This window comes from Bos grunniens, chromosome 4 (genome assembly GCF_055505025.1).
Source record: "Bos grunniens cultivar Pamir isolate PY7600 chromosome 4, Bosgru_T2T1.0, whole genome shotgun sequence".
In the NCBI taxonomy this organism is placed as follows: domain Eukaryota; kingdom Metazoa; phylum Chordata; class Mammalia; order Artiodactyla; family Bovidae; genus Bos; species Bos grunniens.
In genome coordinates this window covers 33,115,502-33,137,199 of record NC_141168.1, presented here as the reverse complement: position 1 = coordinate 33,137,199, position 21,698 = coordinate 33,115,502, and the positions used below count along the sequence as shown (strand labels likewise).

Sequence of the window (21,698 nt, the reverse complement as noted above, 5' to 3'; positions counted from 1 at the left end):
GAAACCATACAGCTGAGTAATATAAGTAGGGAGATGGAAACTCTAAGAAGAGTCAAGAGGAAATGCTAGAAATCAAAATCACTGACAAAACAATGCCTTCCTGTGGATTCTTTCTTTAGAATCAGAATTCTTCTGAGGAAACAATCAGCGAACCTGAAGGTCAGCTGCAACTTTCCTCTCTGAAATGCGAAGAGAAAAAGAAATAAAAAACAAACCAAAAACAAAACACACACACAAAACAGAACATTCCAGAACTATGAGGAGTAGCATAACTAGACATAAAAAAAGATAACTAAAATACTAGCAGGAGAAGGTAAAGATAGGATATAAGGAACATCTGAAGTTAATAATGGATGAGAAGTTTCCAAAGTTAATGACAGACACCAACCCTCAAATTCAGAAAGCTAAAACAAACTCCAAGCAATAAAAATATTAAAAACTCATACCTAGGCAGGCATATCATATTCAAGCTACAAAAAACTAAGATAGGGAGAAAATATTAAAGGAAGCCAGAGGACAAAAACAAACAAAAACACAAAAACAAAACATCTTACTTGGAGAGAATCAAGTATAAGAGCTTCATCAAATTTCTCAGAAACCACACAAGCAAGACAATGGAGTAAAATCTTGAGTGTTAAAAGAAAAAAAAAAAAAGATATAGTAAGTCTATATCTAGGGAAATTATCCTTTAAACATAAAGGAGGAAGAGACTTTATCAGAAAAACAAAAACTGCGTGAATTCATTATCAGTAGTCATGCCTTTCAATAAATGTTAAGTTTTTCTGATAAGGAAAATGATGCAGGTCAGAAACTTACACATGAAGAAAGAAAAGTGTCAGAGAGGGAATAAATGAAGGTGAAATTATATATGTGTGTATCTTTTATTTTTATTATTCTTAGTTGATCTAAAAGTTATCTGTTAAAAGCAATAGTAGTAACCATATGATGGGTGAATAGAACATACTATAGGTGAAATAAATGACAGAAATTTCACAAGGAATGGGAGTGAGGAATTGAGAATTCTCTATTATGGGAGAACTCTACTACACTTGAAGCCCTATAGTGTTATTTGAAGATGAGCTTGCTGCTGTTGCTAAGTCGCTTCAGTCGTGTCCGATTCTGTGCAACCCCATAGATGGCAACCCACCAGGCTCCTCCATCCCTGGGATTCTCCAGGCAAGAACACTGGAGTGGGTTGCCATTTCCTTCTCCAATGCAGGAAAGTGAAAAGTGAAAGTGAAGTCGCTCAGTTGTGTCCGACTCTTAGCGACCCCATGGACTGCAGCCTACCAGGCTCCTCTGTCCAAGGGATTTTCCATAGATTATGTTAAAATGCATATTGTAAAACCAAGGGCAATCACTAAAGACACTTTAAAAAGATAGGCAGTACATCAAAATAGGCTATAAAATGGAACAACACAAAAATCCAGTTAAAATTAGAGAAGGCAACAAAAAGGAGGGCAGACAAAGAGCAAACACAAAAAAGTGCCAGCGCTGACAAAGACTGGAATTTGGTCCAGTTCCGTCACTTTAAATACAATGGTCGAAACACACCCATTAAAGGACAGGTTGTCAGACTGGGTTAAAAACAAAAACAAGAAGTAATGTGCTATTTATAAGAAATCCACTTTAAACAAAGGATCAGATAGGCTACAAGTAAACAGATGGAGGAAGATACACCATGCTAACCTTAACCAAAAGAAAGTTAAAGTAAACTCAGCCATGAAAAGGAATGAAAGAGTGCCATGTGCAGAGACGTGGATGGACCTACAGACTGTCAAACAGAGTGAAGTGAGGTCAGAAAAAAAGACTTGCATAATATCGTTTATATGTGGCATCTAGAAAAATGGTACACATGAAGTTTCTTGTAAAATAGAAGGAAGATTCACAGATGTAGAAAACAAACTTATGGATACCAAAGAGTGAAGTTGGCAGGGGTGGGATGAACTGGGAGATGGGAATGACACACATACACTGCTATGCATAAAATATACAACCAATGAGAACCTACTGCATAGCACAGGGAACTCTAGTCAATGCTCTGTAGTGACTTAAATGGGAAGGAAATTTTAAAAGAGGGCATATGTATGCATATAACTGTTTGATTTTGCTGTACAACAGAAACTAACTCAATACTGTAAAGCAACTATACTCCAATAAAGATTTTTAAAAGAGAAAGCTGAAGAAGCCATATGAGTGTGAGACAAAGCAGACTTTGGAAAAAAGAAAAAAGATTATCAAGGACAAAACTGGAGTTTATATGAAGAGGTTAATTCCACAAAAAGACATAAAATGCTAAATGCGTACGAACTTAAAAAGCATCAAGATACAGGAGGTTAAGTACCAATAGAAATGAAGGTAAAAAATACATGCATTATTATAGATGGAGATTTAAACTAGAAGTATGTTCCAGACCACAGAGGACAGAAACCAGGGGGTCAAAAGTCAAAACCCTTACTGTAGAAGTCATCTGCAAAAGTAAGCAAAAGATTAAATTTAACACATCTTGAATTAATTTAAAGTCACAAGTCCACAGGAATTTATGTGAGGACCCTCTAAAATTCAGGATAAATTCTAAAGCATTTGTAATAATGGATGTTAGAGGTCTATCTACTCCATTAAGACTTCAGTACATAGAGAACAAATATTTTATTTGGTTTAGGTTGGTTTCTCCAACACCTAGCAAAGTTTTTGACTTGCATAGTTGGTAAACATCTACTGAATGTCTAAAGCTGACTCTTACTAATAAATTATGCTCATCAATATTTAACTATACAAGTGAGTTACTGTTTCATTAAAAATACAAAGTCCCAGTTGTGCTTCTTTTACAATGGAAGATTTTAGCTTTACAGGCATCCTCCAATATTATCAAAACCACCACCTGGTTTAATAACAAGTGAAAACAATTACAGTGAATGCATGAATTGTTCACAGGGTTAAGGTTCCACATTGCTTGTCTATTAATTAACTCTGCTAATTTATTCGCTGGAAATGATTCACAAATTAGTAATGCAAAGTAAATGACACATAGAATACAGAAATTGAGAAGCAGATTTGCAAAAAGATTTAAAATAAATGTAAACATATGTACATTATAGAAGTATCACTCTTAATGAACACACAAATTTTAAAATGCCAGAATTTTGTCAACTTAAATTGTTTATTAGGGTACAGTTCAATCATTTATACAACTAAAATAAGCAGGCAAAATACAACTATGGAAGGCATACATTTAGACAAATCATAGGCTCTAAAGATGAAAGACATGGAACAAACCAGACATTTTATTCAATTTTTGATATGCATGATTAAAATAACAACTGAGGAGCAAATGTATTATTTATTCTGTCACTACTAAATTATGAAATTTAGCAACCTTCTTCAATTCATTCTCTCTGGCTGGGTTAAGGAAGGAAAATTTTGAAATTTCAGTCACTGCCATACAACTCTGAAGATGAGTATCATATCTTTTCAAAAAATTATTTTGCAGTGAGGAATACCTATTTATGATAAATTGCCCAGCTTCTTCAGATAACAAATGATTTTCACTTTACTATTCAGGGCATGCCCCATATACACCCAATAGGTACAAATCTGATGGTCTAAGATAGGGCACATGAGAACAATCACTTGTTGAATAAAATGCACAGATATTCTTCTTCTCCTATCAAATAATTCTTTAAAGCTTCTTCCAAATGTCATTATCTGACTTATTAAAATTCAGTTTCACTCAAAATTTCAAACAAAGTGATGAGAGAACGTAAAGTACCTCTTTATAGGCTTGCAAACACTTGGTATTCATTTTCTGAGTCAGACAGCAGAATAGGAAATAGCATAATCACTTACCTGACATGCATTATAAAGAAGTTGGTGTTCTAGTTTTTTAATCCCCAAAATCTGTTGAAACATTTCATAGAGTTGTTCCTTGCTCAGAATAAGTTCAGACACAGCACTCAGGGCCATTCTGTTTGGCGGTTTACACAAGTCCTCTTCACCCCTGTAAATGGCATCATACTTGGCTATCCAGGAACTCAGCACTGTCTCTTTGCTCAAGCCGTCGATTTCTGGCAAACTCCGCACACGTTTTTCTATGTTTTTCTTAAACACCTCTCTGAAGTCATTGGCAGAACATCCTCCACTCTGAACCATTCTGGCCACTCGATCACTCTTCAGAAAAACCTGAAAACCAAACAAAAAATAAATAAAAAATAAAAACCCACTTCCAATTAGGTGGGGCCACTAATACCAACTGCTTTTAGCAATCCAAGAGTTATGACACCAAACATTCTTCAGTGGTTCAAATGTTTTGTAAAACATGCCAACTCGTGACAAAATAGAGGCTCCAAATCATCTCTCTTAAAATGCCGAAATATTTAGGAGAAAAAACAATGAGTTTTGAGGACCTCCTAAGATGATCCGTCCTTGACTTACAGACTCCCCACATGAAGGTCATGTGGGGGGATCTCTGCAACTGATACCCTTAAGAGTTGATTGAGAAGGTAATTGGTGAGATGACCCAGCTTCTCTATCTGTACTTGGGAGTTCTGAGTAGTTCTTCAGTAAGGAGAAGGTTTGAGAAACTGAAAGCTATCAGTGTTGTAAGTCTAGTATCTAAGTCAATACCCTCTGGGTACAATCATTAATCACCACTCCTGTACAGATGGGGGTGGGGTACACCTGTTCCCATGCATGACTTCACCAGCTCCCCAATTTCTCATACACTTCTCACAGCTGCGAAGAATCCACGATGAAAAAGCAAAATCTAAGAAACTTCTAGCTGTCCACGAATGCCAGGTAAGAAATAAAATACAATGACAACTAGGGAGAGAGACACTTTTGAAGTGGGTAGGAAGAGATGGGTGACAAGTAGTAAGGTCATCCTGTGTGGGAGACATCAGACTTGGCCTCATCTCTCTCCTTTCTTCTAAGTCAAAGACCCAATTATCAACAAACATCAGTCAGGATTCATGAAACATTGATTCTGTTATTAATATTCCTATGAATCCTCTATAGGTCACAAGAGACTGATTTCATTCCTGTTTTCTTCCTATAATAACAAAATATTCTTCCAAAGAGCCTGCTGGACTATTTAACATAGCCCCCATGAGTTCCATCCATTGCTGAGACTTCTGGAACACAAGTTAATATCAATCATTTTCCTAAGAACTGACTCAGGATACCAAGGTGCTCCTAAATCAAGACCCCACTCCCTGTTCTCTGCTACTACCATGTCTGTCTGCGTGCGGGCCAGCAGCACACACGGTCCATGCAAAGCAGCCCCAATGACTGCCATCTGAGCTACCATGTCCTAAACCTTGGCCCCACTTGATTTCTCCCTTTTTCAGACCATTCGTACAAAATGCTGTTTCCTATCTTTGCTCATTGGCCAGGGGGTATTCCTGACTTGAATATTTTGGTTGACTAAATTAGGATGGCATCACTGACTCAATGGACGTGAGTTTGAGTGAACTCCGGGAGTTGGTGATGGACAGGGAGGCCTAGCGTGCTGCAATTCATGGGGTCACAAAGAGTTGGAGAGGACTGAGCAATTGAACTGAACTAAATTGAACTTACTAGCTTATGGCAGACAGTGAAGAGGAATTAAAGAGCCTCTTGGTAAGGGTGAAAGAGTAGAGTGAAAAAACTGGCTTAAAACTCAATATTCAAAACACTAAGATCATGGTATCCGGTCCCATTGCTTCATGGCAAATAGATGGGGAAAAAGTGGAAACAATGACAGGCTTTATTTTCTTGGGCTCCAAAATCACTGCAGACAGTCCCTGCAGCCATGAAATTAAAGAAGCCTTGTTAATTTTCTGTTTAGTTGATCTATCCATAGGTGTAAGTGGGGTATTAAAGTCTCCCACTATTATTGTGTTATTGTTAATTTCTTCTTTCATACTTGTTAGCATTTGTCTTACGTACTGTGGTGCTCCCGTGTTGGGTGCATATATATTTATAATTGTTATATCTTCTTCTTGGATTGATCCTTTGATCATTATGTAGTGACCTTCTTTGTCTCTTTTCACAGCCTTTGTTTTAAAGTCTATTTTATCTGATATGAGTATTGCTACTCCTGCTTTCTTTTGGTCCCTATTTGCATGAAAAATCTTTTTCCAGCCCTTCACTTTCAGTCTGTATGTGTCCCCTGTTTTGAGGTGGGTCTCTTGTAGACAACATATGTAGGGTTTTTTTTTTTTTCTAATTTTATTTTATTTTTAAACTTTACATAATTGTATTAGTTTTGCCAAATATCAAAATGAATCCGCCACAGGTATACATGTGTTCCCCATCCCGAACCCTCCTCCCTCCTCCCTCCCCATACCATCCCTCTGGGCCGTCCCAGTGCACCAGCCCCAAGCATCCAGCATCATGCATCGAACCTGGACTGGCAACTCGTTTCCTACATGATATTTTACATGTTTCATTGCCATTCTCCCAAATCTTCCCACCCTCTCCCTCTCCCACAGAGTCCATAAGACTGTTCTATACATCAGTGTCTCTTTTGCTGTCTCGTACACCGGGTTATTGTTACCATCTTTCTAAATTCCATATATATGCGTTAGTATACTGTATTTATGTTTTTCCTTCTGGCTTACTTCACTCTGTATAATAGGCTCCAGTTTCATCCACCTCATTAGAACTGATTCAAAAAAAAAAAAAAAGAAGCCTGCTCCTTGGAAGTAAAGCTATGATAAAACTAGACAGCATATTTAAAAGCAGAGACATTACTTTGCCAGCAAAGATCTGTCTAGTCAAAGCTATGGTTTTTCCAGTAGTCATGTATGGATGTGAGAGTTGGACCATAAAGAAGGCTGAGTGCCAAAGAACTGATGCTTTTGAACTGTGGTGTTGGAGAAGACTCTTGAGAGTCCCTTGGACTTCAAGGAGATCCAATCAGTCAATCCTAAAGGAAAACAATCCTGAATATTCCTCGGAAGGACTGATGATGAAGCTGAAACTCCAATACTTTGGCCACCTGATGTGAAGAGCTGATTCTTTAGAAAAGATCCTGACGCTGGGAAAGATTGAAAGCAGAAGGAGAAGCGGACAACAGAGGACAAGATGGTTGGATGGAATCACCGACTCAATGGACATGAGTTTGAACAAACTCTGGGAGATGATGAAGGACAGAGAAGCCTGGCATGCTGCAGTCCATGGAGTTGCAAAGAGTAGGACATGACTGAAAACTGAACAACAGCTTATAAGGGTTGTGAGTTTTATAGCAGGCAAACATACGACACATATACACAATGTTTCCTCTTTTTTTTTTTTAACCAGCTATGGCCCAATTACGGTTAATTCTTAAGCCACAGGTATAAGAAGAGTGCATTTATTTAAATCAAGGAAAATAAAATTAAGATACTTAACAGTATATTTTACCTAAAAACGCCTTTAACTATTATACATCTAAATACACCGGGGTGTCTCCATCTCTTTTCTCCTCCTCCTCTAACTGCACTGCCAGTGTCAACCCACTGCTTTCCAGTCTGGCCTTCTATGGCCCTGCCTCTGGCAGCTGGCACAATTTTAGAGGGTGCTGGAGGGACACTGGAGGAAGAGGGCTCTAGTTCTTAAATCTTTTCATCTGCCTACAGGCACAGGGTACCATCCTTGGGGCAGCTTCTCTGCAGACCCCAAGGCTGGTTTAGAGAGGCACCCCTCCCCCTGGCAGGCTCCTGGGCATTTGTGTGGTGTGGCACTGCAGGAGGCAGACTCCTGTGGGTCCCACTGGTACAATACGGCGGTGAATGTCTGTGTAGGACACACCACATCTCCTCCAGTGAGATGTGGCCCCCAGCCTTTGGGATGAAGGGAATGGGACCCTCCTCCAGATCTGTTGCTTCCTTGGGGGCTCTGCTGCCTGTGTCTGCTACTCCTATATTCTTGCATTTTCTTTGCCCACTGTAGCAAATCTCTCATTGTTTATAATACATTTTCCTGTTCAATTATTGTGTGGTTTCTATCTCCAGATTGCACCATGATACAGAAATACTGAAATGTTACATGGAAGACTACTTCTAAGGGGAAGACATTTGAAATCGAAACAATTTTTTAAAATGTAGTAATCATATAAAGCTGGAATGGCAAGATATTTTTAAAGTACAACATAAATACCTTATGACTGGCTTCAGAAAAACATTTAATTACTTTGATATCTAATGCTTTTAGCTGGCAGGGGTTTCAGTTTTTTTTTCTCCTCCAATCTCTTCTGCTTAACAGTTAGTATTAAATTCTACCAAGTCACCAAACAGTGTTTCTGAAGCAAGGGCACTGAGGAACTTAGGTTTATAAAGTCTTAATTTCCCCTATAAAACGATACCTACACTCATACTGACTCTATCCAATTTCATGTTACTGAATCAACATTTCCTAAGTGGTAACAATGTGTCAGGCATTTTGCTGAGAGTTGGGGACACAAAGTGAACCAAAGACCTTGCTCTCAAATAGCTGGGAACACCTGAGAGAGAGGACACACAGAAGCCTAGAGGACTAAAGCTATGCAAAGGGAGGGAAGAGAAGGAGGTTATAAACTCTGTTATCTGCGGGGCAAGGTTGGGGAGGAGGGAAAAACAGGAAAAGGGCCTATGATCTGAATGACCTGTAGGTTGAGTAAGGAGAAAAAGGAGACATTTCAGAAAAATACAACAGAAAAAGCAAAGAAGTATAAAATCGCAAGACCTTTTGAGGGAAATACAAGAATTTCTATACTTCAGAAATGTTAAATATAAGGGTGAAGGCAGCAAAAGTTGTGCCAATCACACCAACAGAGACCAGATGGCCGAATGCAGTTTGTGCCAAGCCAGGAATCTGAGCTCTGCCAGAGGGTCAGGATGATGGCTGGGTATCCTCGTTGCTCAAACACTGAGAAGCACAGTTTAGACAAAAGATTGGTGGTGACAATCAGCCAGAACAGAGATTGGGATCAGCTACCAAGAGAGCACAGGAGACCAGGCAAAAAGCACTAAGGCCTTGATCTAGGGCAAGCATCGTGGGCTAGACAGAGAGGCAGAAGGGAGACAATTAACACATCGTGATGAGTTCTAGGACGTGTAAAGGCAAGGAAAACACGATGATTCAGTTTTTACTGGGGTGTCTGGATTCCACTAGCCACAGATGAATACAGGCAGAACAACATGTGGAGGGCAGTGGTTGCAGATGGTGGTGGGTAGATGGGGGGGGCATGGTCATTGATTATTAGTTTAGTTTTGATAATGGCCATCTTTGAAAACCAAATAAAACAGTATCAAAGTATGGAACAAAACTCTCTGAAATACCTACATTTACAAACCGGGCAGAAGAATGGGATTGAGGGGAAGGCGGGTAGTGTTACAGAAAAAGATGGAAAAAAAATATGACACGTCAGCAGTCAGGAGAGAGAGAATCAAGTACCACAAAGACTGGCAGAGATTTGTCTCTACCACCGTCAAGTCACCTGTGGCAGAGAAGACTGGTAAAGAGTAGGGAGTGATCTGCAGCAGGAGACGACACCTTGTAACCAAGTTAAGACAGCAAATATAAACTGTCCTTCTAGAAAATGTGGGTGAAAAGGAAAATGAGAGGGAGGGAAAAAGCTGAAACTGGGAAATGACATGTAGGCAGTGAGGGAGACCAATCAGGAAACAAGGGCGGTGTGAGGTCTGGACGACAGAGAACAGTGAAGCACGTCACTTGTGAGACTACTATATGGAAGCCTGCCATGCACTCTCCCATCCTTGCCCAGGTGGTTGGGGCTGGATGTAAGATGCTCTGAGGCAAGGAACTGAGGTTCTCTGTCTAATAGTCCTCTGCAGGCAGCCCAGAACCAAGGGAGTGGGGTGGAAAACAAATTCTTTAGCCCAGTTGAGCCACAGGATAAGTGTGGTCTCCATGGACAGCTTGATGGCAACTTCACGAGAGACTCATGAGCTCTCCTTACACATCCCACTGAACCCTTAATTTAACAAACTTTGAATGGAATTCATGACCTTTCCCATTATTTGCTCACCCTTCTGCCCGTCTGCTTCAGTGAGCAGCAATACCTCCCCCTCCCTTCTGGAGAGACCTGGAAACTCTTCTTAACTCCACCATCTCCTCCATGTTTATTTCCCAACATACACCTTCTCACTGAACCCTGCTGACCCTACCCACCCCCAAATCCTTCTGAAATCCCTCCTTACCTCTTCATGCCCCTCACTGAGACTAAGGGTAGCTGCCTCTTAATTGGCCTTCCTGCCTTGGAAATTTTCCTGACAGCCACTCTCTACTCTGATCTTCCCCCTTACTCTGATCTTCCCCAAGTTGTGCTCGTCACTGATTAAAAAAAAAAAAGTTATTTTTAGTCTGATCATTTAAATTCTTATCTAGCTTAAAAATTCTTCTCTGACTTGCCACCAAAAGTCATCAGCAAGGCCTTTGAAGTCCTACACTTCAACGGGTCCCAAACTACCTACCACTCTGGCTTCATTGCAAATGGCTCTGTCACTCAGTCTCCATACTCTGCCTCCACCATCTTTCCTTCAAACTCTTCCCATTATTCATCTCACAACCCCCAAGTCACCTCTAAGCCGCTCTCCAGATCCCCACTAATGCCTTGAATCATCCATAACCTATGTTGTTTGTATGCAATCCTAGCACCCTTTCTTTTTCCTTCAAAGTCACTTGTAACTGTAATATGTAATTGTAAATTATATTATATTTTACTCACATGAGGCTAAGTTCCATGAACCCAAATACAGTTTCACTCACCATTGTATTTGTGGCACTTAGTACTGGGTTGGCCAAAAAGTTAATTCAGGGTTTTCCCATAAAATCTTACTTTTTGGCCAACCTAATACCAAGGCAAGCACTTACAGAGTATCCACTGAATGAGAGAATGAGGGGGGAATAAACAGTTTGGACGGTTAAACTAATAATTCAATATTTCCCCTCCATGCAACTGTATAATTTAAATAATTAACCAGTATGGTTTACTGAGTTTCAGTTAATTTACAGAAGAAAGAAGTATAGGAAATGAACCCTGTCCATATGATGGGAGAAGGAAAGACATCTCAGGGAAAGAGGCACAATAAGTGATGTCACAGAGAACCAGTTCAGTGAGAAAAATAAGATGTATGCTGTCTAAAAACCATACTATTGTCTAATTCTCAACCTGTACTGTTTTTGCAGAAATGATAGTTTAACATTTTTCAGATGATGTAAGTTACGAAACTGTAACAATGATAGGTTTAGTCTCATTAGGTTGCAACTATTTTGATTCCTATGTCCTTTCATAACAACACTTATCAAGTTTAAGGCATGTAAAGTGTGACCCCGTGCCGAGGCCAGTCCCAGATGCTCGTCTCTGTGTCTACGGTGCCTTCCTCTCTAATGAAATTCTGTCTGAAGAACATGTAACTAGGGGCTATCCTGGCACAGAAGTGGCTTCAGGAATTTAGTTTACAAACACACCCACTGATAAGCAGATTTTGTCTCCCCAGAGCTCTTAGTATATTATCTCCTTTCATCCTCATCATTCCTGTGCCTTATTTCACTATCAGTCTCTTTGACAGATCAAGTGGGTAGGCAGAGAAGTGACTAGCTGAAAATCACAAAGTTACTGGGAGAATAGAGACTGAATCCCCACCTTTGGAATTTAAAAGCAACATCCCTTTGCTTTTTCTTCTTTCCCACTCTTCCGCCCGACTGTACCCCTCCTCCTCCTACCAAGGGTTCACCCCGAGAGCCATATAGTATGCTGGGTGCTGGCCAACACTTATGGAATTACCAACCAGTGATCTCCTTCTGAAAAAGCCACTGAACACACCAATTCAGCATGGCGGGGTGGGGGTGGAGGTGTGATGGTCCTGACATCAGAAAACTAACACCGTACGCATGCTGCCTTTCTCCACATCTTAGGGACTTTTAACTTGTACATGGGTCCTCTGATCACCACCAACTGCCACCCTTTCCATTCACCTGCTAAGTTTGTAGACCACAGAAGTTACCGACTATCTTCAAGTCATGGTGAACTAACAACAAAATTGAAATGTGGTGACTGCAACAAGCAGCTATATCTGCAAAGGCTAAGTCTGCTCAGCTGTCCAAATAAAACTTCAAATACACTTTTTTTTTTTTTTTTTTTACAAAAGTACTTATTGTTCACATATTGCTTTTGATCTGAAACATGCATTGCTTCTTGATTCAAAAGGATTGTATAATGATGAGAAAAACATTATCTGCTTGCCAAATCATCGTGGCTATCTCTGAGATGGTTCCTGGGAAGGCTGCCAGCATGTTTTCAGCCAGAAAAACACTGAGAAAGAACAAGAGCCCCACTTATAAGAGATGCCTTTTTCTCCTTAATAATAACAAAGAAAACACTGTCTAATAATTTCAATAACCTATGTAGCCCGTGGATAAACCCTTTCTTAAACTATTTTTCAGGTGTTATCAAATCCATGATCAATTTTTTTTGGTAACAGGGATGAATTTAATTTTACTAGATATCAAGTAATTCCAAGTTTTCCAGTATTAATACCATTATTTCTTATCAGGTCACATCTCATGCCTAAAGCTAGTTGACAGATTATTCCCTGTTGGCACTATATAATTTCAGGCGTTCCACCCATCCAAGTCTCCCTCAACCTATCTTTCCAGCATTCTCTTCCACTGCTCCAAAGAACATACTTTCTGTTCCAATAAAGAAAAATACTTAACCTCCAACAGACTCCACCCCAATAGCACATCCATTTGTTCCATAAATATTTAACAAAACATACTCCATGCTGGGCAATGTGCTCAGTGCTGGGGATTTACTGGTGAGCAAAATGGTATAGGTTTGCTGCCTTCACAGAACTTATAGTGGAAGAAACAAACTACAGAAACTAAAATGACTGTGCAATAATGAATGTTACTGAGAACTGAGCATTTTGGGTATGATGAGAGTTTGTAGCAAGGCTGTGAATCTACTGGAGGAAGTCACAGAGCTTCCCTGAGGAGGTGAATGAGGGATGAAGACAAAGAAGAAATCAGTTGAGACGTGAGGGGAGACCAAGGGACAGTGGGGTGACTGGGACACAGCTGGTCTCAGTGGGCTTTGGTGAAGGGAATGAACCTACAGTGATGAGACAGAAGGGACTATAAGTCCTCGAAAGGTGTCTAGTCTTTATCCCCAGAGCATGGACTGCCACCCAAATGCTCAAGTCAGGGAGTCACATGAGAAAGACTGCATTTGAAAACAGCTGAAATTTATTCCAGGGTCTTTATTTATACTAACCTTGAAACATAAAGTAGGTGGTGGTATCTATTTTAAAGGTAAGAAACTAAAGCACAGAAAGGTAAAGACACTTGTCTGAGGTCACACAGCCGAATTGTAGAGGAGTGAAAATTTAAGCCTAGACCATGCAATCAAATGTGATGATTTATCAACTTATGGCTCATTAAACTCAAGGGGAAAAAGTAAGGAGCAGACAGAACGAAGAGAATCAGGCAGAATATACTCCTGTCACTCTTTCCTACTTTGTGAAGCTGTCCACAGTTTATGCCACATGTTCATTCTGGGCCTTCTTGTTGCTGCTGCTGCTAAGTCGCTTCAGTCGTATCTGACTCTGTGCGACCCCATAGACAGCAGCCGACCAGGCTCCCCCATCCCTGGGATTCTCCAGGAAAGAACACTGGAGTGGGTTGTCATTTCCTTCTCCAATGCATGAAAGTGAAAAGTGAAAGTGAAGTTGCTCAGTTGTGTCTGACTCTTCGCGACCCCATGGACTGCAGCCTACCAGGCTCCTCTGTCCATGGGATTTTCCAGGCAAGAGTATTGGAGTGGCTGGGCCTTCTTAGCATTGTCCATTCTCTCTGAAGGTAGGAAACATACCTGTTCCCCAGTGAGCAAATTCTGTACAGCATCATTATATCTCTCTCCTGCTTAGACTATGAACTTCTTTAGAACCACACCTTTAAAAATCCTCTGTACGGTATGGTATCATTTGATAGGCAAATTTTGAAGAAAATAATGAGGTCCCTGTAGTCCTAATGGATTTTGGAAAGTTATTAAATCCAAATGGGGGTGTTTTGACCAGTGTGGGATGAAGTTTTCACTGATTCAATGTAAAGAAATGAACACTAAAAGTAATTTTAATAAAGCTAAATTTATTCCATATATTATTTGTAGAAATCATAGATACAAGTCACTTCTTTGTAATGCAATGCTGTTAACAGTAGATGGTGGGTTAGTTTTGTTTGTTTTGTAGTGGTTCATGACCTTTCTTGGCAAAAAAATATTTGACCTTGGTGGTTTCTCCTTTCCTTTCTGATCCATGAATTTTAAAGGTTTAGAAATCACTCCTTTAACCAGTCCCATTCCCTTCAAAGATGTTAGGAAACTGTAACTTAAAACTGACAGCAAACTTAAAACATATATACATACACACACACACACACATATATAGGTAAGTGATATGTCTAGACCTTTATAAACTGGGAAGCAGATGCTCTCAAAAGATCCTGCCTTATAACTTATCTAAATTCCTTATATCAACTCTTAAAGCCCTTAAAGCAGATCTAAACCCTTTAAACTACCAAAGGCTTCTCACTTTGTCTGCAGTAGGAATTGAGATGACTTTGCATTCAGATGAACTTAAATGTGATTTGAAAAGTATAAAAAAACTCTTTTTTGGGGGAAAAATATGCATGCTATTCCTGTCATCAATATTACACATTTTTATAAAGCTTTTTTCATCTAATATGAGCTAATAGCAGATCCTTTAGTATTCCTTTATAGGTATTTTCCAGCTCAATGATTAGTTTAAATCTCCCTAAGCTGATGAAGAAAATCTCCTTAACCCTGTAACTACAGAGCAGGAAATGAAGTCTACCAAGTCACTCAATCCAAGCAGAAATAAAAACAGAGAAGCATAATGACTGACTACTAGCTGGGCTTCTGATCTGTACAGACTGAAAGTCTTAAGGGCAAAAAGGTCAACTCCTATATGCATATATACAGTGAAAGAAAGGCATCACCCTCCCACTTTCCAACCCATTCCCTCACTCTTCCCCTGTTTCATTCAACGTTTCATAGTATTATAGAAAATTAAAGAAAACTTTGAAAGCTCCTTAAAGAAGGCTGAGCACTGAAGACTGACACTTTTGAATTGTAGTGTTAGAGAAAACTCTTGAGAGTCCCTTGGACAACAAGGAGATCCAATCACTCAATCCTAAAAGAAATAAGTCCTGAATATTCATTGGAAGGACTAATTCTGAAGCTGAAGCTCCAATACTTTGGCTGCCTAATGCAAAGAACTGACTCACTGGAAAAGATCCTGATGTTGGGAAAGATTGAAGGCAGGAGGAGAAGGGGATGACAGAAGAAGAGATGGTTAGATGGCATCACCTACTTAACAGACATGAGTCTGAGCAAACTCCAGGAGATAGTGAAAGACAGGGAAGCCTGGAGTGCTGCAGTCCATGGGGTCACAAAGGGTTGGACATGACTGAGTGACTCAACAGCAGCAGCAAGTTCACAGGTTGAGCTGCTTTATTCTGCCTATATTATGGAGAGGTTTGCTTGTTTGGGGATTTTTTTTCCCCCGTATTATAATGATATAGAAAATAAATTTTTAAAATGTGTATTACTTTACAGTCTTAGTATCTAATATTCAGTAAATACTTAAAATCATTTCTTTCCATTGTATGGAAGAAAATGTGGTTTCCAGGTTTACAATATTCCAATTTTATGTAGTGCTCTTATCTCATCCTCATGTCTGCTGCACTGCTCTTGGCCATGAAAAATAAAATTAAAAAAAAAAAAAAAAGAATGTATCAAAACCCAGAAGGAAATCAGACTTGAGTGTCCAAAGTGTGACCCAAGCTGAGAGACTGAGCCGTACTGCGTCAGTTTCCTCACTGGAGGAATAGGAGTAAACATCACTTTCTCTCACACAGTTTTCTGAGTATTACATGAAATAATACAGTAACATGTGCTCTTAATCAGTTATGCAAACTGTGAATCTGTGGACCTATGTGAGCACCTGAATCATTACCTGTCCCTTAAGAAGTAGAGAACATGCCTTTAGAAACTTGCAGTGATGAGACATTGCCCTTTCATTCCTGTACCCTATTTTATACCAACATCATGTTACAAAAATGTGCAAAAATATGGAAAACTGAAGAAAGTCTGTAGCGGTTTGAAAATCACTGATTTAACCAATCCCATTACCAAATGTGAAGAAACCATAAGTTAAAATCAACAGCAAACACTCTCTTTTGTTCTGAAATTTACTTCCTGCCCTGTTTTCACAAATAACATTTTTAAAATTAATTTATTTTTTATTGAAGGATAATTGCTTTACAGAATTTTGCTGTTTTCTGTCAAACCTCAACAAGAATCAGTTTTTCTTTCACATAACTATCTGTCTTCTCCATTGACTTAAATTATTTTCATTATATATTTCAGAGTTAGTGAAATACACAATCTTGTGTTTTAACAAAATAATCCACAATGGATTGAAAATAATATGAGTCCTTTGCTGCAGATACATCATCAAGAAAGTTTTCTGAGAAGATGTTGACACAGAAATTGGGAGAAGATATTTCTAAGAATCAAATTATATTTTCCACAAGACTATCAGTGCACTGGAGAATAAGCTACTGCCCTTTCAAACGACAGCTAAGAAAACATGAATCTTGAGGACTGCAAGTCATTTACTCTTGATGAGCCAAGAGCCTACACACAGACGAAGTTCCAAAACTAAGAAAGAATTTCTGGAAAGTAAATCAATCTTAAAAGCAAACATTCCTTAAGTCAAAGAAAAATGAACCCCACACCTTTTGAACCACATCTCCCTGGCAAGTAACGACTCTTAATAAAAACGTGTTGGATGAGTTCTGCAGTTTGTACTGTGTAATTATTTGTTTTTCCACCAGATGGCAACTATGGGTGGAATAATAATATTTTTTAATCACAGAATGTTATTTTTAGGATTGTGCAAAACTTCAAAGGTATAAATCCAATCACCCTTTCAGAGCTTGAATTCTCTCACCACCGTGGCCACCACCATTAAAACGACATCCAAACCACCAAACTCCTTTAGGGAAGAGAAACCCTCAGTTCACGGGGGGACAATAAACTGTGTGTGCATGCTTGCTAAGCCAATTCAGCTGTGTCACTCTGTGAGACCCCATGGTCTTTAGCCTGCCAGGCTCCTCTGTCCATGGAATTCTCCAGGCAAGAATACTGGAGTGGGTTGCCATTTCCTCCTCCAGGGGATCTTCCCGACCCAGGGATCAAACCCAGGTCTCATGTCTCCTGCATTGGCAGGCAGGTTCTTTACTAGGGCCACCTGGGAAGCTCAGCCTGTCTATGGACAGGACCAACTACTGGAAAGTCCTTTGTTTCCACAGGTAGCTGTCACTTTCTCACCTACTTCTTACCTCTGTGATAGTAGAGACTATCTAAATTCTCCCCAAGGCCATTCTTCAGGTTTTAACAGCAGCTAACACTGTCTTCTGGAGAAGGCAACGGCACCCCACTCCAGTACTCTTGCCTGGAAAATCCCATGGATGGAGGAGCCTGGTAGGCTGCAGTCCATGGGGTCACTAAGAGTTGGACATGACTGAGCGACTTCCCTTTCACTTTTCACTTTCATGCATTGGAGAAGGAAATGGCAACCCACTCCAGTGCTCTTGCCTGGAGAATCCCAGGGACGGGGGAGCCTGGTCGGCTGCCCTCTATGGGGTCGCACAGAGTCGGATACGACTGAAGCTACTTAGCAGCAGCAGCAACAACACTGTCTTCAGCCTTCCAGGTCAAACACTCCTGAGGTGACAGGGGCTCTCCTGGCACACATTTCACTTTTTTCTCTTTTAGCATGGGACCCTTGTTCCTTTCAGCCCTCTGCCCAAGTAGTCATCTTCTTGACAAAACCTCTATTTAAAACTGCCAACTCTGCCTCTGACAATTCCATCCTATTTTGTTTTCCTACACAGCACTTACAATTATTCAATAAATTATATTTATTATAATTTCTTTCCAGTAGAAAGAAAGCTCTGAGGGCGCTGGGTTTACTCACCCCTTTGCTTCCAGGGCAAATCAATATTTAATGAATGCATGCATGAAATGCTTTACCAATGAATATGCCATATGAGTAAAATATATTAATGCAAAAGGACAGCAATTCTAGTTACAGAAGCAATGCTTCTATTAACGCAGTGTGTTGTGTGTTAGTCATTCAGTCCTGTCTGACTCTTTGCAACCCCATGGACTGTAGCCCCATCCGGCTTCTCTGTCCAAGGAATTCTCCAGGTAAGAACACTGGAGTGGGTAGCCATTCCCTTCCTGACCCAGGGATTGCACCCTGGTCTCTTGCATTGCAGGGACATTCTTTACTGTCTGAGTCACCAGAGAGGTCCATTAATGCACTAGGAAAGGCCAAGCACCTTGAGATGAACTGCTTAGATGCTCAATGACTCATCTTGCACTTACTTTCAGCTACAATTTTGAAGACACTGACTGTCCCTCCAGTGTTTGTGAAGCTGGTTTTATGGTCCCAAACCTGAGAATTTATGTTTCTTTTCTGAATTCCATGTACAGCCCACTGTTTTCATATGTTATTTTCAGACCATTAGTGAATGAAAGAAAGTGAGAAGTGAGCTCCTCCGTCTGTCCATGGGATTTTCCAGGCAAGGGTACTGGAGTGGGTTGCCATTTCCTTCTCCAGGGGGATCGTCCCAACCCAGGGATTGACCCCTGGTCTTTTGCACTGTAGGCAGATGTTTTTACCGCCTGAGCCACCAGTGAAGTCCAGGATTTAGTGAATAGGTGGTGTGAAATACTATCCTTCCAATGTGGGCTGCCTAGTCCAGTGCATGGACTCCCCAAGCTGTTTCAGCTTCTCATTTTCCTAACCTTTACTGTGAAATTAATACGCTGCTATCTACTATCTATTCATTTCCTTACAATCTTTGGCAATGTGATAGTGGTGGTAAAGAAACCAGAACTGGAAGAGGAAAGGAGCAAGCATTAATGCACAAGCTATGCATAAAATCTGAGAGCAGCGGCACCTGAAATGCACCTAAACGTGTGTCTTGGAAAATTTAACAACTCTTATTTGTGCAAGGTTTTAAAATTTACAATTATTTTCATTTACATTATTTCTATCTGATTACAACTGTGTGATGCATCCGTTTCTGAGAATGAACTGACCCTCTGAGACAGGAGAGGTTCTTAAACTTGCATGTCCATCAGAATCAAATAGAAGACTTGCTAAAATAGATTCTGGGTCCCCCAGAGTTTAGGTCTGCAGTGGGGCCTGAGACTGTGAGTTCCAACAACTATATGAGTTCAGGTGAAGCTCATGCTGCTGGTCAGAGGACCACTGTTTTGAGATGTTCTGCCCTAGGGCAAGGATATGAGTGTGCAGGTCATCGGATGGAAAAGCATGATGTTCTTTTCAACAGGGCAAGTGTGCTTCCAAGGCCCAAACTTCTAAAACAAACTGATGTTATTAGGAGAATTATAAAAAATTTCTTTTTTGTCCCTTTCCAACTTCAGAGGAAAGGAAGGGTGTGGAAAACCTCTCTGACTAAAGTTTTCACATGAGGGAATGACTAGTTTTCAGCATTAGTACCTCTAATTGGGAGTGGCCATTCCTAGAGCTTAATTTTGCTTTTTCACTCAATCAGATGTACCCTTCCCACACCCTTGTCTACCCACACACCTCTGTCCTAATTACACTGAGATCTCATGAGTTACTACTTTAACCTCCTCCTGTTAGCACTTTCAGAGCCTATAGTTAAGATTTTTCTTCTAAGGTCCAATCCTTTAAGTCCTCAACATTAGACTCACCTAAACATGTTCTCCATTACTTAAAAACTAGCTGTTCAAGCCACCTGTAGTGTAGTGGTAAAGATCAGGAGCTGTGGAACCAGACTGAGTTCAAATACAGGCTCTGCCACATACTGACTGTTTAACTTTGGGCAAATTAGCCTGGCTGGGCCTCAGTTTCCTCATCTAAAGAATGGGGGTATTGATAACAGCTACCTCAGAGTTACTGTTAGGATTAGTGGGTTTCTACCTGTGAAGCTTATATAATGGTTAAGTGTACTGTAGCTCTTGTTATCACTACCACCCTCATCATCATTTTGACAATCATCAACTTTACTCAGGCTGTCACACACTTTTGAGACAAAAAGGCCTATTATTACAATTTTGCAAATGGAGACAGGGGTTCAAAGTAGTAACATTAAATTTCATTTAATAGTAAATTACAATTAATGTGAAAGTAAACAGATGAATTCTCATTAATAAATTACTACAATTAAGCACTTAGCATATATCATGTCTTTTGCTGTATTTTACCTTAATTAGCACAGACCTATACTTGGAGTCATGTAGTAAAGCACCTGTAAGTTCTTTGGGTTCCTCAAATTGAGCATACTAAAAATTGGAACTCCCCTTCTACCCTAAACTTGCTTCATCTAACTATATTTTCTACCTCAGTGAATGATATCACCTCCTATAGGCCCAGGTCAGAAACCAAGGAGTCATCCTTAACTCTTCACTCCTCCTCAACTCCTTCTAGACCACCCCCTTCTCTTTTGCATTCACTCTGCGGGTTGCTAAACTGCAGATGAAAATTACGGGTAGAGGTAAGTTTTGAAATCACTGCTACTTTGGTCAGTAAGAAATGAAGTAGAAAATTCCCATCAGCAAATAAAATCAAAGAATATTATCTGGGACATGACCCATCTTTGATTCATCTCACCCAATTCACCTGCTGTTTTTGTTCATATTTTCACCTTATCAACCCCTGGGTTATTACAACCGCCTCCAAAATTCCCGTTCTTCATTTTCCATAACCAAAATTCTACATGACACTCAAACTTCTTTAAAATACACTGTTGTTCACTGTTTCTTCCATGAGAATGTCCTTTTCCACACCGAGCAGTTCTATTTCAAATGTTATTTCCTTATTTAAGAGTTCCTTGCTTCTCTAGTTGAAATCCACTCCTCCATACTCCCAGAAATCTTTATCAATTTCTCTCCATGAAATGTAATCCTTTATAACTTGATATTTAGATGTTTATCTACATATTTTCAGGAAAATGACAATAAGTAAATCTGAAGGAATCAGAGGATGAAATTGGGAACCCAACTAACATAAAGGCCTTTTGGAACAGCCTTATTTTTGGCAGTGGTTCTCAAACTTGTCTGCACGTTGGAAACACCTGGGTACCCGGTACCAAGGCCCTATCCCAGAGGTCTTGGGTACAGTCAGGGTACTGAGCATTTTAAAAACTCTCCAGGAGGTTCTGATGTGTAGCCATGGCTAAGAAGTACTGGTCTATGGAGGAATAGAAATAGCTGAGGTTAATATAAGAATTTTTAAACAGAAGTAAAGATCTGGTGGATATCAACAGAGACAAATCAGGGTAGGCGAATGATACTATAGAAAAAAAGTGTGGAAAACAAGAAATTCGGTATCACTTGGTACACAGAATAAGACTGAAATGTCTTACAACTGGTTCTAGGCTGAAGCTAAAGAAGATAAGATGGGATGGGAAAGCATGGTTACAGGCAACTCTGCTTGGGATGAGAACAAAGAGCAAATGGTAGGAAGGTCAAGAGGATTCAGAGAAAGAAAGCTGAAGAAGTCGCCGTTAAGTTGGGAAGTTTTTAGAACTGACAGAACTTATGTGGCAGCCATGAAAGTGGAAGTGTTAGTCGCTCAGTCTTATCTGAC

At 39.9% G+C, this 21,698-nt stretch overlaps 1 protein-coding gene across 31 annotated transcripts in view; it reads right to left on the bottom strand.

Annotated features, from left to right (window-relative positions):
• CADPS2 (calcium dependent secretion activator 2) overlaps nt 1–21,698 on the bottom strand; it is a 583,251-nt gene that overhangs the window by 374,112 nt on the left and 187,441 nt on the right. For all 31 annotated transcript variants that reach the window (XM_086395851.1, XM_086395848.1, XM_086395849.1 and 28 more), the window contains one exon: nt 3,847–4,179. In XM_086395851.1, coding sequence (XP_086251977.1) covers nt 3,847–4,179 — 333 coding nt within the window. The remainder of the gene's footprint in view (nt 1–3,846; nt 4,180–21,698) is intronic.